The sequence below is a fragment of the Lutra lutra genome, chromosome 16 (assembly GCF_902655055.1).
Source record: "Lutra lutra chromosome 16, mLutLut1.2, whole genome shotgun sequence".
NCBI lineage: Eukaryota > Metazoa > Chordata > Mammalia > Carnivora > Mustelidae > Lutra > Lutra lutra.
In genome coordinates this window covers 610,195-627,960 of record NC_062293.1, presented here as the reverse complement: position 1 = coordinate 627,960, position 17,766 = coordinate 610,195, and the positions used below count along the sequence as shown (strand labels likewise).

Sequence of the window (17,766 nt, the reverse complement as noted above, 5' to 3'; positions counted from 1 at the left end):
CCAGCACAGCAGCGGATCGACTCCGGGTGATTCCTAAGGCACCTTGTTCAATGGGAAAGGGCTGAAGTGGGGGGAGGGACACATGCTCAGCGTGGCTGCTCCCGGGGCGGGGGGGGGCATGGCCAGGGCTATGTGAACGCAGGGTCTGCAATGCCATGGTCGGGGTTGCAGGTAAAGGCAATGGTGATGGCGTAACGGGTGCCCCACTGGACCTTCTCCACACGGTGCAGGTTCTCGGACCCCGAGGTGAAGAAGGACACCCGACCTGGACGGAAGAGAGAAGTGACCAGAGTGACCAGAGGCTAGCAACGCTAACACCACATGAGGCAAAGAGCCAATGCAGACCCGTAACACCAACAGCGGTGGGCAGGTCTCCCGGGGCAAGTCCCCAAGGGCCACGACCCCCAAGGCCATGTCCCCCAGGGCCACGTCCCTAGGGGTGTGTCAAGTTGTTTGAACAACACTGCCCACCTAATTCTCAAAACATGAAACACTTCAGAATTCAGAAGAAGGTTCTTCAGTACAAGATTTAGCTCAGCAACTGAGTAACCAAAAATGAGAAATCATCTTGGTTTTTGTAATTCTTCATGTTTTTTTTCCTATCGGGCCACAGGGTACCTGTCAAAAGCAGTGACAGGTGACACCCAGCCATGGTGCTGGAAGCTTCTCTGGTCCTTAATCCATTCAGTTGCTGGAGCTGCAGGGTGTCTGGAGGCCCCTCCTGCCCGCTGACTGAGCCCGGGCTGCACCCCTTCCCGCGCCCACCCACAGAGCGGGGAGACCAAACCCTGAGCTGCTTAATCTCCTTCTCACGCCCCTGATGTCCAAGCTACCTTCTGTCCCCTTCACAGCTTCGCCAGGGAGCAGTGTGGACCCACCAGCTCGGAGGACAGTCCCATGGCCGGCAGAACACTGAGCCAACCCAGGTGGGCAGCCTCACTGGTCTGACTGGGCTCCCCCAGGCGATGCCACAGAATAGGTGATTCGTGGCAGCAGGGGGGACGGCATGGGTGCGGTCCACGGGCCAAGTGGCCGGGCTCTCCTGGGAGTCTCTGGGAGTCCTTCCCCACACACGCCAGGAGGGAGGGCACACACTCACGGGGCAGCTCTGGGTGTCCCTGCCGGGATGGGGGCCCCAGGGGCTCTGGGGAGGCGGGTACCAGAGCCCAGTGCCATCAGCATGACGGGGTCAGCCTCTGCGGAGGGACAGGGCGGGACGCACCCGGGGAGAGGGGCTCTGGGGACCACTGTGCTGTGGCAGCAGTGACCGAGGGCAGCGGGGGCGTGCGGAGGCCTGCCTGCCTGCCAGCCCGGGGCCGCTGCGGGAGGTCCTACCTGCCCGCGGCTCCACTGTCTTGTTGGCTCCCTCCTCCACGAACACGAATCTGCCACCGCCGAAGTCGTCCAGGTAGTCGGAGAGGTAGAGCAGCGAGGTGTAGTCGAAGGAGCCGTAGGTCACCTGCGGGCGGGGCGTGATGGAGTTGGTCAGCCACTGGGGCTCGTGGGGCACAGCCGCCCACACGGTCGCGCCGACTTCTGGGCCACGGAGACGCCTCGGTCGGGCCACGTGCGCGCTTCTGCCCGGGGCTCCCACACAGCTCACACGCCCGGGCCGCGGCTCCCGGCAAAGGCAGCGTGTGCGGACACCAGGCGGACAAGCCCGTGCCACGGTGGTTCCTGGGACGGCGGCCGTGTCACCGTGACCCAGTAGCTCCCACCTCCCGCGTCAGCACACGGAACAAACACGGCAGCGACAAGTGCTCTTGCTCCTTCTTCACACTGGGGGTTGGGGGGCAACTGTGACTTTTACCGGTGGAAATACCAGCCGTCGCTGTGCCATCTTAACCCCCTTCACGCCCAGCCCAGGAGCACCAAGCACACTGTGGTGGCAAAGCCTTCGCCACCGTCCGTCCCCGGAAACCTGTTCAGCACCTTCCCCAACTGAAACCGTTCTGTGAATCACTCACTCCGCCCCCGCCCCCGCCCTCTGCCTGTCTCTGACTCTGACGACCCCAGGGGCCTCATCCTGGGCAACTGACAGCATCTGCCCTTTTGTGTGCGAGCCCTTGCGGGCAGACGCGCCCCAGGAAGACGGCCCGGGCCATGCAAAGTCGATGGTGAAGGACGGGGTCTGGCGGGGGGCTCGTCTGAGCACAGACCCCCTGATAACCGACCCCCACCCCCGGCCCGGACGGACGATGTGAACAGGCGGCGGCTATCACTTGTTTCCTCCGATGCCCTGAAGTCTGGGAGGTGAGGCCCTGCTCGCGGCCAGCGCAGACAAGGGTGCCACATGGACACGTTGCTTTCCGTGCGGCATCTGCAGGGCTTGGTGTAGAACTTTCAGCTGCTGGGAAGAGCTGACTGTTTGCACTGTGCAAGGAAGGCCTCGTCCCCAGGGGCCGACCAGACCAGTCGGGATCTGGTCAGTAAAGGGAATTACTGAGATACACTTTTTTTTCGTGCCAAGGTAATGATGTGCGGCAAACAAGTAATTTTCATCACATAAGAACATTTCGCAGGCTAGTGAATCGCTCCATGGTCAAGTCTGGGCTAAGAGATGAAAAGAAGGGTCTTAAGAACTCAGTCCGACTGTCAACCCAGCCCTGGCGCACAGCCTGACTCCCGCCTGCAACGGTGGGGCTGACAGACGGTCCCACACTCTACAGACACCTGCAGGCATCCTGGGAAGGACTCAGAAGCTCCAAGCTGATCTCACACAACAGTCCTGATCAAGGCTCAAAAAGCCTTCCCCCGCCACCATCTCTACCCCGTCACCGTGACGACACTCACCTCCTGACGGGAGGTGGGCCAACCACGGTGCCACAGTACCGAGAGCAACGTCACCTTCTCATAAACTCGGCACCAGGCCACGGGAGGCTGGATTCCTACACACCTGGGCTCAGCTCCGCATCCCCCACTGAGACCCTGTCTCGGATTCCCCTCGTCCCAAATCCCTTCACCAAACAAACCTCGGGGAGGCAGAAGCCTGCGCCTCTCCCAGGGCCATGCTTCCTGAGCAGCTTCAGCCGTGAACCTCACGTCCATCGAAACCACACATGAGCCGTGTAAAATGTGAGAGGCTCCGGTGCGGTGGGAGGGAGTCCACCAAGCGGACCCTCTCCCACCCGTCCACCCCCAGCTATAGCAAAGGAACCTTCAGAACGTGTGTGAAAACCAGGGACCTTGTGAGGAGGCCGTGGGAGGGGTGGGTGCGGGCGTCTCCTTTCCGAGCTGGAAACCAGAGCCTGGCGATGACCAGCGGACGCCCCGTTCTGGAGTTCTCTTGTGTCCGAGGACAGCTTTTGGCCACACCCACACGCGAGCGGCCTGGGGCTGCTCATGCTACCCGGTTCCTGTGGACCCTCCGTGGCCTCCTGGGTCCGAGCGTCGCTGTGGAGAGCCTGAGGCTGCCGATGTGCTCCTGGCGGCGTCTCCTCCCGCCTGAAGTGTATTATCTTTGAAGTTCGAGAACGCGGTCGGGCCGTGTGCCGTTGTTTCTCCTGAACTGACCCTTCCTGGCGGTGGAGGGCTGACCTCCCTTTGAGCGGGAAGTCCTCCTGGGCTCCGGCCCCTGCTGGGGGCTCCCTTCTCCATGCACTGGATGTTCCTGTCTGTCCTCCACACACATTGTCTTTGCCATCAGCACCCTAACAACCGTTTTCAGCTCTGCAGGCAGTGGTTACCGCACAGCTGAGGCCTCAGCTGTCCCCTCACGCAGTGGCCCTGGGGTGAGGGTTACCGACAGGCCAACAGCCGCTAAAGCTGCAAGGGGCACGGGGCTGGACCACAGCTGGACTGGACTGGCATCTGCACACCCTGGAGAAGACCACAGGGCCGCCGGGCCTCCTGCCGTGGGGCCAGAAACCCCAGTCCTGGCCTGAACCGGCCACAGGCCCCAGAGCAGTGCTGGCCTGCGGCAATCCCTGGCCACAGACGCCGCATCCACTGAAGCTGGCTGACAAGTGACATACCGAGGTCCTCAGGTTCAGTAACCACGCCCCTGTGCTCACGGCCACGCGTGGTGCTGCCTCCTTTGGCTCAGTTGAGGTCCAACGAAGGCTGAGCGCCCGGCTGGGTGTCAGAACCAGAGCCCCACTGGCGAGCGTGGTTCCAACCTGCCCTCACCGCCCACCCCAAGCTCCCTGGGTGTTTCTCACTTGCTTCTTCCATTCTAGCTTCAAGGAACACAAGGGACAGTCCTGGGTCACCTGAGCACACCCACCGCCAGGCCGCCCCCTGCAGCCCTCAGGTGTCCCCAGCACCAGGCTGAGAACACGGGGGGACGTGGGATGGGCTCCAGTTCAGCGGGTCAAGATCACGGATTGGCTAGGACTGTGTCTAAGAACAACAGGAGATCGAGGACAGGAGGGCCGGGGGTTCTGAGTGGTTGCAAGATGTTCCTGCAAAGAGGCGGGGCGTGGGCGGAGGGCAGGCCCAAGGGGAGGCCCCCTGCAGCCGTGGAGGCGGCAGAGACTGCCTGGGGGGCCCGTGGTGGAGTTTGCGGTTCCAGGGGGGACAGCCACGGAAGACCGGGTGCCACGGGGCCTGCCACTTCCTAGCACACATTTCACTGTCCAGGGGTTTAGGGTCCAACCCGAAGGTCGGAGAGGAAGATGTCTAAAACCCCAATCACAGAAACACCACGGGGCAGATGCCTGGAAAGCCAGGCCGAGCGCCTGGCCGGAGAGTGGGTGCTCACCTTGTCCACATGCTCATGCCAGTACTCGTCGTGAGCCGTCCGGGCCTGGGTGCTGTTGATGCGCGAGAAGAACGTGGGCTTTGTCAGGTGCAGCGAGGATGTGCTGATGCCGAAAGCCTGGGCGATCGTACGCTGGACCTTCCACCGCACATGCCTGTCGGGAGGACACACATCACTGCACACGCACACACACGCACCTACCTGGACACACCCAGCACACTCAACGCCCCACGCACGGCAACACACGCCTGTGAGACATGTGTACACAACCACACATGCCAACACATATGGTGCCCACCCACGTACCTGCATGCAGCTGTGGAGGGACGGTGACCCCAGCCCAGGGCCGCGCGTGTGCACGTACGGGAGGGACAGTGACCCGGGCCCAGGGCCGCATGTGCACACGTACGGGAGGGACGGTGAACCAGGGTTAGGACCACGCGTGACGCAGCCCCAGCACAACAGGATGGGTTCTCGTTTCAACATTTCCAAACCACTGGCCGATGTCTCCACGTGGGCAGCACTAGCTAAAGGGTGCTCCCATCCCACAGGGCGCCAACCGGGGGCGCAGTAGACTTTTCCTGGGACCCCCTTAACCTCATTTCAGCAAGTGGAGCAGTCACTCTAACACCAGCGATGCTCACGGAACTTCTGCTGGGCCAACAACTACATTCGGTGCTTCACCCTCCAGCGAGGCGGGAGGCCCGTGCCCTCAGCTCTTATCAGCCCGCTCGCGAGGAAGCATCGATTCAGTGCGCTTTGTTTTCTTCATCTTTGTTCACCGTCAGGGCGCGAAGCCGTTTAGCCAAATGTCCCAGTTCAACCACCTGAAAGACCTCGGAGGCTCGTGGCCTTCCTCCACAGTCATCCGGCCACACACTCCGCGGCTAGCCTGCTCACGGCATGACGGTGCTCCTTCTGGAACCCATGCTCTGCGTGGGCGTGCCGGCCTCCCATTCCTCGGTGCCCACTGCAGTGACGGCACCCGCTGCGGTGACGGTGCCTGGGGGCCCGCCCCGGATGGTCCTCTGGTTCTCACGGTTCTCGGTTCTGCATGTCTGCTGCACACACTCTCTGAGGTCGGCGGACAGACAACAGCTCAGAAGAGACGGGAAGCAGTCCGACGGTTCTATCTTCAGCACATCAGAGAGAGCGAGTCAGGGACTGACGGAACCCAACGGACGTCCTGATGAAGCCTGTGTCCAGGGCCTCCGGGGTGGTCTCCTCGAAGCTGCCTCCTCCAGCACCCACGTGCCCGGCAACGGCACTCACGCCTCTGACTAGGTTTTCACTCCAGAAATACAAACTCTGTCCCATACGTGCGACTTTCCTAGGCCGCCCGTGCGACCACCAGCCGCTCCTGGCCGCGGTTGGATCGACGCCGCTTCCTCTCTGCAGGCTTGCACTCGAATGAGACACAAATCCGCTGTTTTCTTTTCATTTGCAGTGAGTGTTCTTACGCTTCATAGACGCTTGAACTTACGAACATTAAAATACTCACGGTTTTCACTTAGCGGTGAACACGATAAATAAAGCAAACGAGTCACTGGGTGATCACAGGCCAGGCTCCCGACCCGCTGGTCACCCAGCCCTTTGTGCTGCAAAATCGCACCTCGCCCCAGGCCCAGACCTCAGGGCCCACCCGGGGAGGTCACTATCGTGCAGCAGGGGTCAAGGGCACTGCTCACTGACGCTACTATTTGTGTGTCAAGTTCATCTGACCCTTTGCTTCTCTCTGGACCAGGAGCCCGGCTCACGCTCCGGCGGTCACCCTGGGAACGTCGCCAAGGGGAAGCAGCTGCTGTTTCCAGACTGCGAGGCTATGGTAGCAACGGGCCCTGCTGACTGCTGGTCAGGGACGGGTGCTGAGGCTGAGGGGACAGAAGGGCAACGTGGGGTCCGTGTGGTGATGAGATGCTCGGTACCATGACTGGCAGCCCTTACACGACCTACCCAGAGGACAGAATTGCACACGCTCACACAAATAAGGTAGAACTTGGGATTCTGCGCAAGATGGTGGGGGCAGCACCGGGGCCAGCTCCCAGGGGCAATGCCCGGTTCTGCTAACACCAACTCGTGCCATCAGGGGAACTGGGGGAAGGTACATGGGATCGCACGATGTTATTTCCCGAAATAGTCTATGAGTCTTAATTACCTAAAAATTACAAGTTTTAGTTAAAGAAAACCACTCCCTCATGGGGGAGCTGTCAGGGTAGGAGGGCCGTGCCTGGCACCCGGCATGGGGAGGGAGCCTGGTGCTGGCTCTTGTGCTGTGACTTGTGAGTGGGCACGGCCCCTTAGCGCCCTGGGCCGCTCGTGGGGCTGTTCCAAGAGCTGCTGGACCCACCTGGGGCTGGCTCTGCCTCCCTCCATGTGAGCTACTGGGAGGGGCAGAGAGCAGCCCTGGGCAGACAGGGGGCTCACGAGGCCCCCACTGGCCTGCTCCTTCCACAGGGTCGTGTGGGCTCCATGGCCTGGCTGGACCCACAGCGACAAGGCAGGGGAGGCCCTGTGCACTGGCTACGAGCACAAAGTGCCCTGGACGCTGGCGCAGCCTGTAACCCCACAGCTGTTCTAGTACATTCTGCCTGTCCGCCCTGACGGCACAGGGTGTCAAGGAAGGAGAAAAACCGTGGAGCCCGGAGAACAGCCCAAACCAGACAAGTCCATGAGTTCCCTGCCCCGCCCCCAGCCGCGGGGGTGGGGATGGGGGGTGGGAGACAGGTACCGCCCCAGCACCCACCAGCCAGAACTCTGATAAAGCGAACGGTGCATTTCATGGGACCCTCTGCTCACAAAGTGCCCAGACAAGCCAGGGGCATGTCACATCCCTGGGTACGTGCAGCACCTGGCTCGGGCAAGGGTGGACACGGGGCGGGCGTGGTCAGTGGGCATGACTGGGTGCTGTGGTTGGATGGACACAGTTGAGGGCGGGGAGAGCCAGGATCAGGGTGGGTGTGGACAAGTGGGTGTGGCCAGGGGCGTGGCATGGGCGGGTGGGCATGGTTGGAGAGGGTGGCCGGCCTGGGGCGTGGCCGGGGCCCCTGAACAGGGCCTGGTGCAGGTGGTGATCGCATGGGCGTGGCCCAGACAGGTGGTGGGCGTGGCCGTTGTGGGCGTGGTGCGCCTGGGTTCCGCCCCTGCATGGGCGGGGCTCTGGTGGCCCCAACCTTCAGCCCAACCACCTGCCTCCCCCTCCGACTTCCTCCCTGCTTTCCTCCTCACCGGTACAACTGGAAGTCCTCTTCTGAGAAGACGGTTTGTATTTTATCTCCAAAGTATCTGTGAAAAATAGGCTGTTAACACATGTAACGTTTCACTGGACGTGTCGACACTTTCTTACACCATTGAATCTTCTTTAGCTTCCTTGTTTCCTCCTGCGGCAGAGCTCTGTCCCTACAGGGGTAACCCCGTGATCAAAGGGGGCTACGTCACTACGTCGAGGTTGGGGAGTCTCTGCTTCTCTGGCCTCAGGGAGGATCAGGGTCCTATCAACTCTTTCCAACTCTTTCCCCCCACCCCAGAGCCTGGCCTGCCTCTACGTCCTCCCCCCTCTTCCTCTAGCTGTCCCTCGGCCTCTGGTAGGTCCTGCTTTCTCAAGAAGGCCTCTGAGGAGCCCCCATGGAGCCGGAGACTGTTCCCTGCAGCTGGTGAACCAGGATCCTGCCCCCTGAGAAGGGCCCTGCCCCCCAGCTCTGGCCAAGAAATGCAGAGGCACAGTGAGGGCTGCAGCCTGTCTGGGCTCTCACCTGTACAGGTTCACAAAGTGCTTCCCGACAGACAGGGCTCCTGAGTGCAAGTCCAAGATGGACGCCTGGAAAAGATGTGCACAGACAGGGTAGCAGGGTCCCTGTCCTGTGAGATCCATCCTATCCTCACCCGGGGTAAGGCAGGGAATGCCAGGTTTCAAGAAAGGTGGACCCCAGGTATACACAGGACAGATCTCATTCCCTCCCGCACAGTCTGATCTTCTGAAAACGGTGCACAGACCTGTGAACTGCAGCTGAATCATACCCCCAGCCCTGTTGAGGTGTCATGGCCGGATGAGCTATACAGTCTGATGAGCTTTGATGTCACATATCCGTGAACCACCATCACCATCAGGATAACAAACACATCCCAGAATGTCCTTGTACCCCTCTGCCACCCTGCCTCCTGCCTCCCTCTCCCCACCCCTCCCCACCCAGTTAACCACCAATGTGCTCTCTGCTGTCACAGGCGGATGTCCACTTTCTAAAAAGTTACACATGAATGTAGTCATGTGGGATGTGCTCTTTTTGAGTCTGGCTCCCTCTCCTCAGCATAGTCACTCTGGTTCACTAGAGCTGCTGTGTTCACAGACATCTACCCCGTCTTCCTGCTGAGGATACTCCATGGTTTGGGGTAATCCAACCATGTGGGTTGTTTCCAGTAAAGCTGCTCTGAACACCGGCAGACAAGTCTGTGCAGACAGACGCTTTCATGCTCTTGGGTAATCCCCAGAAGCGAACTGCTGGGTCCTAACTTTCACAGGACCATCAAAGTGTTCTGTACCCCTGCCCACCCCACCTCTATGGGTCCTTCCCCACGTCCAGGAAAAGTGGTCACCAGCATGGACCATTTTCACACTATCTGGAAGCTAACTATATTTCTCCTCATTGATGCAGTGACCAGCCCCAGGGTTTGAACATAATTTGAGCTTAATAAATGTCAACTGAACTTAAAGGCATCAAATCAGGTTCCTTTGCTGCAAGATGACTTCCTGAGGGAAAGCCCAGCAAAGAGTAAGAGATGAGTCCATGCACAAATGGGTTTTTAATAAATGCTACTCCTGAATCAAACCAAACTGAAATAAAGGGAGCTTAATTTTTGGAACTCCAGGGAAACATTTGCAGAATAAAATAAAGTCATGCAGATAATCACAGAAATACATAGAAATTCTAGCAAAGTCCGTAAACTAATCTTCCCAGGAAGGTTACATGTCTTGAAACACATAGACATCTGAGTCCACATATGGCAATAATTTTGCCATCAGAGAACAGTGCAGAGAAGACTCTCTCCCGCAGCCTCACACACTGGGTGTTCAGAACCCCACATGGGAATGCAAGCTACCGTGCGGTGTTTGTAGGAACACGACTCCCAGAGACTGCCCGGATGAGACACAGGGCTGCTGGCACTGATCACCACAAACTGGGGACTTAAACTCATCGGAATTTATCTTCTCACAGCTACTGAAACCAGAGACCCTAAAATCAAGCTGTGGCCAGGGCCAGGCTCCCTCTGAAGGTCCAGGGGAGAATGCCTCCTGCCTCCTCCAGCTTCTGGTGGCTCCAGTGCCCCCGGCTTATGGCCACATCCCTCTCCCTCCGTCTTCCTGCGGCTTCTCCTCACCTCCAATCTCCTCTGACTCTCATACAAGGACGCGTTTGCCATTGGACTCAGGGCCCCCCCCCAATCCAGAATGACCTCATCTTCAGACCCTTAACTTAGCGGTGTCTGCAAAGATCCCTTTTCCAAATAAGGTCCTATCCCCAGGTTCTGGGTGGGCGCATTGTCCACGTGACCCCCTGGAAACCACCCCAGGCCCCTGGCCCCCTACACTCTAGTGCCCATGCCGTGTCTGTGGGGCCTCCTGCCTGGAGGCTGGGGAGCATGTCTGTCACCGTGTCCTAGGAGCCCTGCCCACTTTTGCCTCTCCCCAGTCCAGGCCTGACCACCCTCCTCACTGGGCTCCTAAACCCTCTGTCAGCTCACTGTGCGCACCCAGTCCTGCCGGCCCTCCGCAGATTGTCTGAAATATGAATGAGATCTGGGCAGGCTGCTGTGACTCACTGCGAAGAGAGGGGACAGTCTTGTGCCCACTGACTATGGCCTTTCCATGCTGGTGACATGGGGAGAGGAGGGACACCCAAGGGCCCCCCCGCACAGTGGCTCCTTGCCCTTGGGCGGAGAGCAAGTTAAAGGGGTAGAAAGAAAACTGAAGCAGGAACTCACCCCTCCATCAGATCCTCCCAGGGACAGCCCCTTCTCGGCTATGCTGCGGGGGAAAGGTCGTTGTAAGTCAGGATTTGGGTAACGGGATCGTCTGTGATATAGCTAGGGAAGTAACAGCTAACACAATTCTTACAATGTTAATAGATTATTTAATATTTGTGATATAAACACATATTTAGACCAAAAAACTTGATTCTCAAAGTTAAGTGAGTAAATGACAATATTTTCTCACTATCTTGTTAATTAAATACAACAGTTTAGAAACAACTAGGCTTAATTTCCATTTTTAGTACTGAGAGCTGGTGCCCACCCAAGCGGACCAAGCAACTCCCACTGGACCCCTGACCTGGTCATCACGGCTTGGGGGGGGGCGGGCGCCTTTGTGATCAGCAGCCCCGGGGGCAGAGGAACCTCGGAGGCCTGCGCTGCACCTAACAGGACCTCCCGCCTCACCGAAGACTCAAGAGCTTCCTGACAAGTCACAGCAACTGGGGAACGGAGCTGGGGAGCGATCAACTCGGATTCCAGTGACTCCTGCCCAGGGAGCCCCTACGGTGCTTTCTAGAAATAGGAGAACACCTCCCTGCTGGGACAGATGGCTGGGCACACAGGCGGCTCAAGGGCCCGCGCCGCTCCACATCCCACACACATCTAAACACCTCGTGTCTGAACAATTTGCTGCAAAATCAAAGCTTGAAGATCTCGTCTTTAAAACCCCAGTAGGGGCTCCTGGAAGGCTCAGTGGGTTAAGCCTCTGCCTTCGGCTCAGGTCATAATCCCAGGGTCTTGGGATCAAGCTCCACATCGGGCTCCCTGCTTGGCGGAGAGCCTACTTCTCCTTCTCCCTCTGCCTGCCAGCTCTGCCTACTTGTGATCTTTCTCTCTCTCTGTCAAATAAAAAACAAAACAAAACAAACCCAAAAACCCAACAAAGAAAAATCCAGAGTCGACAGCATCTGAGTAAGACTTCCTGCCCAGTCAGAGTCACAGCGGGTCCCCCCGGGGCTAATCCCTGGCCGGTTTCAGGACAGACACTGAACTGCTCTCTCGTGTTCCCCTGCCACAGCGGGGAGCGTCACGCGGGCGCCCACTGGGGCTCCCCGAACAGCCAAGAAGGCAGCATGTCCCTAGGCCTCCTGCACAGGTCGGAACCACTTCCCCCAAAGAGGGCTGAGGCCTCGGCAAGCTCCATCAGCAACAGCCTCACTGAGGGCAACAGCCTTTGCTTCTGCAAAGTGGAAAAACCCACTTTTGCCCTTGGAAGCGCACAAGGAAATTCTTACGGAATCCTGATTGAATTTCTTTAAATCGTCTTTTTTTTTCCCCGTAGTGACTGTCTGCTTCCCGTCCCGCAGCCCTACTTTCCCACTTGTTCAGACAGAAGAGCCTTGGGCACCTGCGGATCCGCTGGGCTTCGTCCCTGCTGATGACGGTGTCAGTGACGCCCCGGCCACACTTCCTCGGGGAGCAGCCTGCAGAGAGTGGAGCGGGAACGAGATGCTGACCCCATGCTGAATCCCAACAACCCCACGTGCGTTTATCGAGGACTTGCCTGTAGGCGGCCGTCCGCAGGGCACTTCTGCGGGGCAGGTCTGCGCCTTCCACAGGATTCGGGGCCAGATTCGGCAAATAAAATGCAGGACACCCCCACAGAGGTGTGAATTTCAGAGCTGCAACAATGACCTTTTCGGAGTAAGTGCACCCTCTGCTGGACACACTGACGCCTGGCGGGACACGGCACACTCCAGGCGGCCCACACCGGGGGACCCGCGGGAAGCAGCCTGCTTACCCTGGGGAAGAGATCCCTGAGCCGGAGGCGGTGTCCGTGACAGCCTGTGACCACGGGTCCAGCCTTCCGAAGCCCCCGTGAGAAAGCCCTTCAGGACTGAAGCTGTGCTTATACTTCTGGTCACTGTCCTGTCCCAGGGCCTGGCAAACACCGTCACCAAAGGTGCCCACTGTGTGTCCCGCCCCACACGCCCTCTGTCTCTCCACAGCTGGCACGTGCAGTTGCTTAGGGCCGGGGGTGGACAAGCTCGGACGGCACCGAGGCCAGGGCCAGGATGAGGCAAAGCGTCCAACACAGACAGGCTGACAAACCCCTGGTGTTCCAGCGCACAGGGCAGCCGCTCCCTCGTAGGGGTCCCGGCCAGTGAGACGGAGCCGAGGGCCCTGTCAGGGCAGGTGGGGCCGGCTGACCTTCCGCTTTCCACCCTTCTTCCCCGCCTGCAGCCTGCATGCCAGCCTGGACCTGCACGTGGACCGGGACCATGTGCGCCATGTGCAGAGTGTCAGTGCTGAGGGGCTCACAGAGCGGCCGGCCGGGAGGCCTCTCTCTGCACCCTGGTGTGTGGGAAAAATAAACTTCTGCTTGGGGGCTGTCGGGAGGGTGTCCCAGTTTCAGGAGACCAAACACGGTCCTACTGATCCCACCAGTGTTTTCATCACAAACAAAAGCCACGTGTATGCTTTTTGTAAGGGTTACCCCCTGAACATGATGACACGAACAATACAAAATAAAAGCAGATACAACGATAATCAAAAGAAAGCTGGGAGCGTGCTCTGTGTGTGACGACCGCACTTTCACACAAAAGAATCATGACAGGGAAAGATGGTCATGTCTGCAGGTAACAGAGCAGGAAGACGGAGACCGGACAAACAGCAGCGGACGGTACCATTTCAGATATGAAACGGCCAGCACCAAGACCAGTCCCGAGCCGCTGCCAGACCCGCGGTCACGCAGAGATTCCGCACGCCGCCCTCAGGACATGATGGACAAAGAGACAAATCTGTGACGGTGCAGACCAGGAGGATCCCAGAGATCCCCGTAGGCGCCCGTTAGGAAACGGTTCCCCGGTCCACGCAGGACATTAACAAAAACACACTGGGTCAAAGACAAAGTCGGAGGGCGCCTGGGCGACTTGGTCGGTTTGAGTGTCTGACTCTTGATTTCAGCTCACGTCATGATCACAGGGTTGAGACATTGAGCCACAACTGGCCCCACACTCAGCTTGAGGTCAGCTTGAAACTCTCTCTCCCTGCCTCCTCCCCCACCAGCATGCACATGCTCTCTCTCTCTCTCAAATACATCAGTCTTTAAAAAAGGGAAAGTCCGAGCCAAAATCCAAGGACCTATAACATACAAATCACGCTATCTAGCTACAGCACAATTAGATTAGAAATCGATAGTTTTTTAAAGATTTATTTATCTGACAGACAGAGATCACAAGTAGGCAGAGAGGCAGGCAGAGAGAGAGGAGGAAGCAGGCTCCCCGCCGAGCAGAGAGCCTGATGCGGGGCTCGATCCCAGGACCCTGGGACCATGACCTGAGCCGAAGGCAGAGGCTTAACCCACTGAGCCGCTCAGGCGCCCCATAAATCAGGTGATTTTTTTTTTTAAAGATTTTATTTATTTATTTGACAGAAAGAGATCACAAGTAGGCAGAGAGGCAGGCAGAGACAGAGGAAGAAGCAGGGTCCCCGCCGAGCAGAGAGCCTGATGCAGGGTTCGATCCCAGGACCCTGGGATCATGACCTGAGCCAAAGGCAGAGGCTTTAACCCACTGAGCCAGATAGGCGCCCCTTATTATTTCTTTTTTTATTTTATTTATTTACTTATTTGAGAGCAAGTGAGAATATGAGCGGGCGTGGGGGGCAGAGAGAGAAGCACACCCCCTGCTGAGCTGGGAAACCCCAAGGCAGGACTCGATCCCAGGACCCAGAGATCATGACCTGAGCCGGAGGCAGAGGCTCAACCAACTGAGCCTCCCCAGGTGCCCCCAGCGGTCACATTTCTTGTTGGGGCATTTTCTGCAGGGACAACACTCTAGGACACTGTACAGCCAATGCCTTTTCTGGCTTCAACGTTCTCATCCTCTTCACCTTTCTGGTTCTGTCCCGTCTCTCCACCAGAGTGCAGGACACCTCGGTAAAATGCTGTCCTTGTGCAGCGGGCCCTCCCTGCCTTTCCCAGTCCAGGTGTAGGTTAACCCACCCGAAGGAGGGAAAGTCTGCCCGTACCCTGCCCCTCGCCCCCACACCGCTTCCAATCTGATTCCCACCAATTCATGGCCCCAAAAGACCATTGCATCGCCAACGCAGCGCACCCCTGTGGACAGGCTGCCCCTTCCAGGCCGCAGCAGCATCGCCTACCTTCAAACCGCCGGTGACTGTCATAGTCCTCCGAGCAGGGCACCTCAATGAATCTGCCGGGTAGGATCTCGCTGCGGTGAGCCAGGACCTCTATGATGCCATCGTCGCCCCCCAGCCTGCTCCAGAGCAGCAGCCCGGCCAGCACGGCAGAGGCCCCCAGGACAGCGGTTCTCAACCACTTTGTCTGCACCTCCCGTGGGGCCTGGACACTCTTTGTGCTGAGGACAAAACACAACTGCCGTCACCCAAAGGCACCCGTGTGTGCTGAAAAGACGGACGGTGATGACCGGGAACCGTACCCACGCTTGGTTACTGTTCTGCAGCAATGGGGGTTGGAGCTACTCACAACCAATCCAGGGGCACTCACCAGCCTGAGAGGACGTGCCAGGGCAGGTGCCCCTCCTCCCCTGCCCCATCTGCCCCGTGCTGGCGACAAGATGGGCTGCCGGCCAGGGCCACAGAGAAACCCAATCTGTGTTGCTAATCACACTGCCTATAACTGAAACTGATTGCCAGGAACCATGTGCCAGGGCCCACACCCATGCCCAGGGCCCATGCCCAGGCCCCACACCCCCACCCAGGGCCAAGGCCCATGCCCAGGCCACAAGCTTTCGCCCAGGGCCCCAGGCCTGTGCCCCACACCCTGCCCAGGGGCCACACGCCCATGCCCATGCCACACCCAGGCCACACGCCACATCCAGGCCACACACTAAGTGTGAGTCAAGGCCACTGCACTAAAAACATGAGCCAGTCAAGAAGAGAATACAACCACAATGAAAACCATTTGTAATTAAGACACTTTTTGCACAACCTACACTCCTCACTGCCACGCTAAAGTTGCATGCATACGTCTGTGCACACGTGGGTCTTTGCGTGTGCATGTGGGTAACTGGGAAACTGAGTACTCTAGGAAAGACTTGGTGACTGTAGGGCTCAAAGAACTTACAAAAAATAAGAAAAACGATCAAGGCACCCTTTTAAGGAGCTGTGCCCTCCTTCTTTAAGTATGTAATTAATCCCTAAAAAGCAAGGAGTCTGACTTCCATTTTTATATGTCCCTTAACGCTTTGCAGTGCTATATGAATAAAACGAATTCCAACAAATAAATCCCAAGGAGGGCACACCATGGTCACACTGCGTTGAGTGGATACCTCATGATTTTAAACAGGGACCACAGATACCTGAGGGGGAATAGGGGGCCTGCCTAGCTCAAAAACATCCCCCACCCCTAGAGATGCTGTCTGGCCTCAAGGCCACCCAGCCTTCTCTAATCAGAGCAGGGTGGACACCGGACACCCAACACCAGTGGGCCCACCATTTCTCTTCCCTCCATATCCCAGACAGGGCAGGGAGAAGGCCAGCCCGTCTCAGCAGCAAATGACTGGAACCCTGACCTGCAGGGCGGAGCTGCGGGCCACACCTTCTCCCCAGGGCGCGGCTGCCCAGTCTGAAAGCGACAGGGCGGGACGCACAGAGTCGCAAACGACGAAGAAACTGCATCTTGGCGGGATGTGGAGCACCACCCCCGCGGGGTCTGCTCAAGGCGAGCACCCCTGCTCGGAGGAGCGGGGCTCCCAAACAGAAGGGGCGAGTCTCAGAGCAAGGTCCATGGACGCTGGGCAAGCTCTGGGGCTCCGCGTTCGTCCTGGCCCTGACGGCTTTCCGGACATGCCCCCGGAAGGTCCGTGATGACCCTCGTGCACCCACCGGGCCGTCCACGCGCCGGCCCTGAGGACAGTGCACAGGGACGGGACGACGGGGCCTCGGAACCCGTGCGCGGCCGTGGAGGCCTCGGGGCAGGGACCCCGACCTGCGCGCGGGTGGGAAGTCCGAACCCCTAGCCTCCCCTCTGCGCCGCACCAGGACGCTGCAGGCCACGCCCCCGCTAAGGCCACGCCCCGGTAAAGGACACACCCCTCGCCTGGCCAAGCCCCACCCGCCGCCGCAGCCCGCCAGTCCCTGCGCTGCTCGGTACCTGCTGGCGCGCCGGCGCTCGGCAGCCCCGCTGCCCTCGGGCGCCTTGGGCGCGCCTCTCCGCTGAGGCGCCATCGGGCCGGGCCGCTGCGGAGTCGGGCCGAACGCGGGAGCCGCCCGAGCCCGGGACGAGCGCCGCGAGAGGGTGCGCGAGGCCGGCGCGGCCGGGGACGCAGAGCGACGCGCTCGACCGTCGACCCCGGGCCTGGCGGCCAGACCCGAGCAGTCGCAGGCCGAGCGCCGAGCAGGGCGGGGCGGAGCACGCCCCCCTGCGGAGCCCCGCGCCGCCCGCTGCCCCGGAAAGCCGCCGGGCCTGGGGACCTGCGGTCGCCGTCGTGTGCGCGCTCTCCGCGGCCCCCGGGGTCTCCCCGCAGGGCCCGGCCGGGGCTGTGCCGTCGGCCCCGCGCTGCCCTCCCGCGGCGTTCACGGCTCGCGCGCTCTCGCGGCGCCTGTCGGGACGGGGCTCGCCCCGCGCTCCCGCGCCCTGAGGCCTCTCCCGGCGCTGACCGCGGGGTCTCCGTTCGCTCCCCGCGCTCGGCCGCGCTCCCGGGGGCCGGGGCAGCTCTGTCCGGCCGGCGCGGGAGGAGGTGAGTGACGCGCGGAGGGCGCCGGACGGGGCCGCGTCCCTGCGAGGGTCCCGGGAGACGCGGTCGCGCCGCAGCGGTCAGCGTTCCGGTTCGGACCCCGGTTCGGCCGCGGCGACCTGCCCTCCGGGGCTCGGAGCCCGCTCGCCGTGTAGACGGTGCGGGAGCGAGTCCGAGCGAGGCCCCCGCGCCCCCGCGGCTCTTCTCTCAGGGTTTGCGGGGCCGGCGCGGTGGAGCCGGCGCGTCTGCGGCGGGAGGCAGGGGGCGGGGAGCGGGGGGGGGAAGGGGGGGGAACCGGGGTGGGGCTGGGCTCCTCTCGCCGCGGAGGGCTGCCCACGCCGCGCGCATGCCCGCCGGAGCCCGTCCCCGCAGCCCCGGGGG

General features: G+C 60.0%; 1 protein-coding gene across 1 annotated transcript; it reads right to left on the bottom strand.

Moving 5' to 3' along the window:
- Positions 1 to 16: 16 nt before the first annotated feature.
- On the bottom strand, positions 17 to 17,026 carry OGFOD3 (2-oxoglutarate and iron dependent oxygenase domain containing 3). The gene is made up of 9 exons (XM_047708183.1): positions 16,803 to 17,026; positions 14,828 to 15,045; positions 12,072 to 12,147; positions 10,676 to 10,718; positions 8,452 to 8,516; positions 7,928 to 7,984; positions 4,703 to 4,856; positions 1,336 to 1,459; positions 17 to 265 (listed from the first exon to the last, which is right to left on the bottom strand). Exons 1-9 carry the CDS (start codon positions 16,874 to 16,876, stop codon positions 129 to 131), a joined length of 948 nt encoding a protein of 315 aa, XP_047564139.1. The 5' UTR covers positions 16,877 to 17,026; the 3' UTR covers positions 17 to 128.
- Between the last annotated feature and the right edge of the window lie 740 nt (positions 17,027 to 17,766).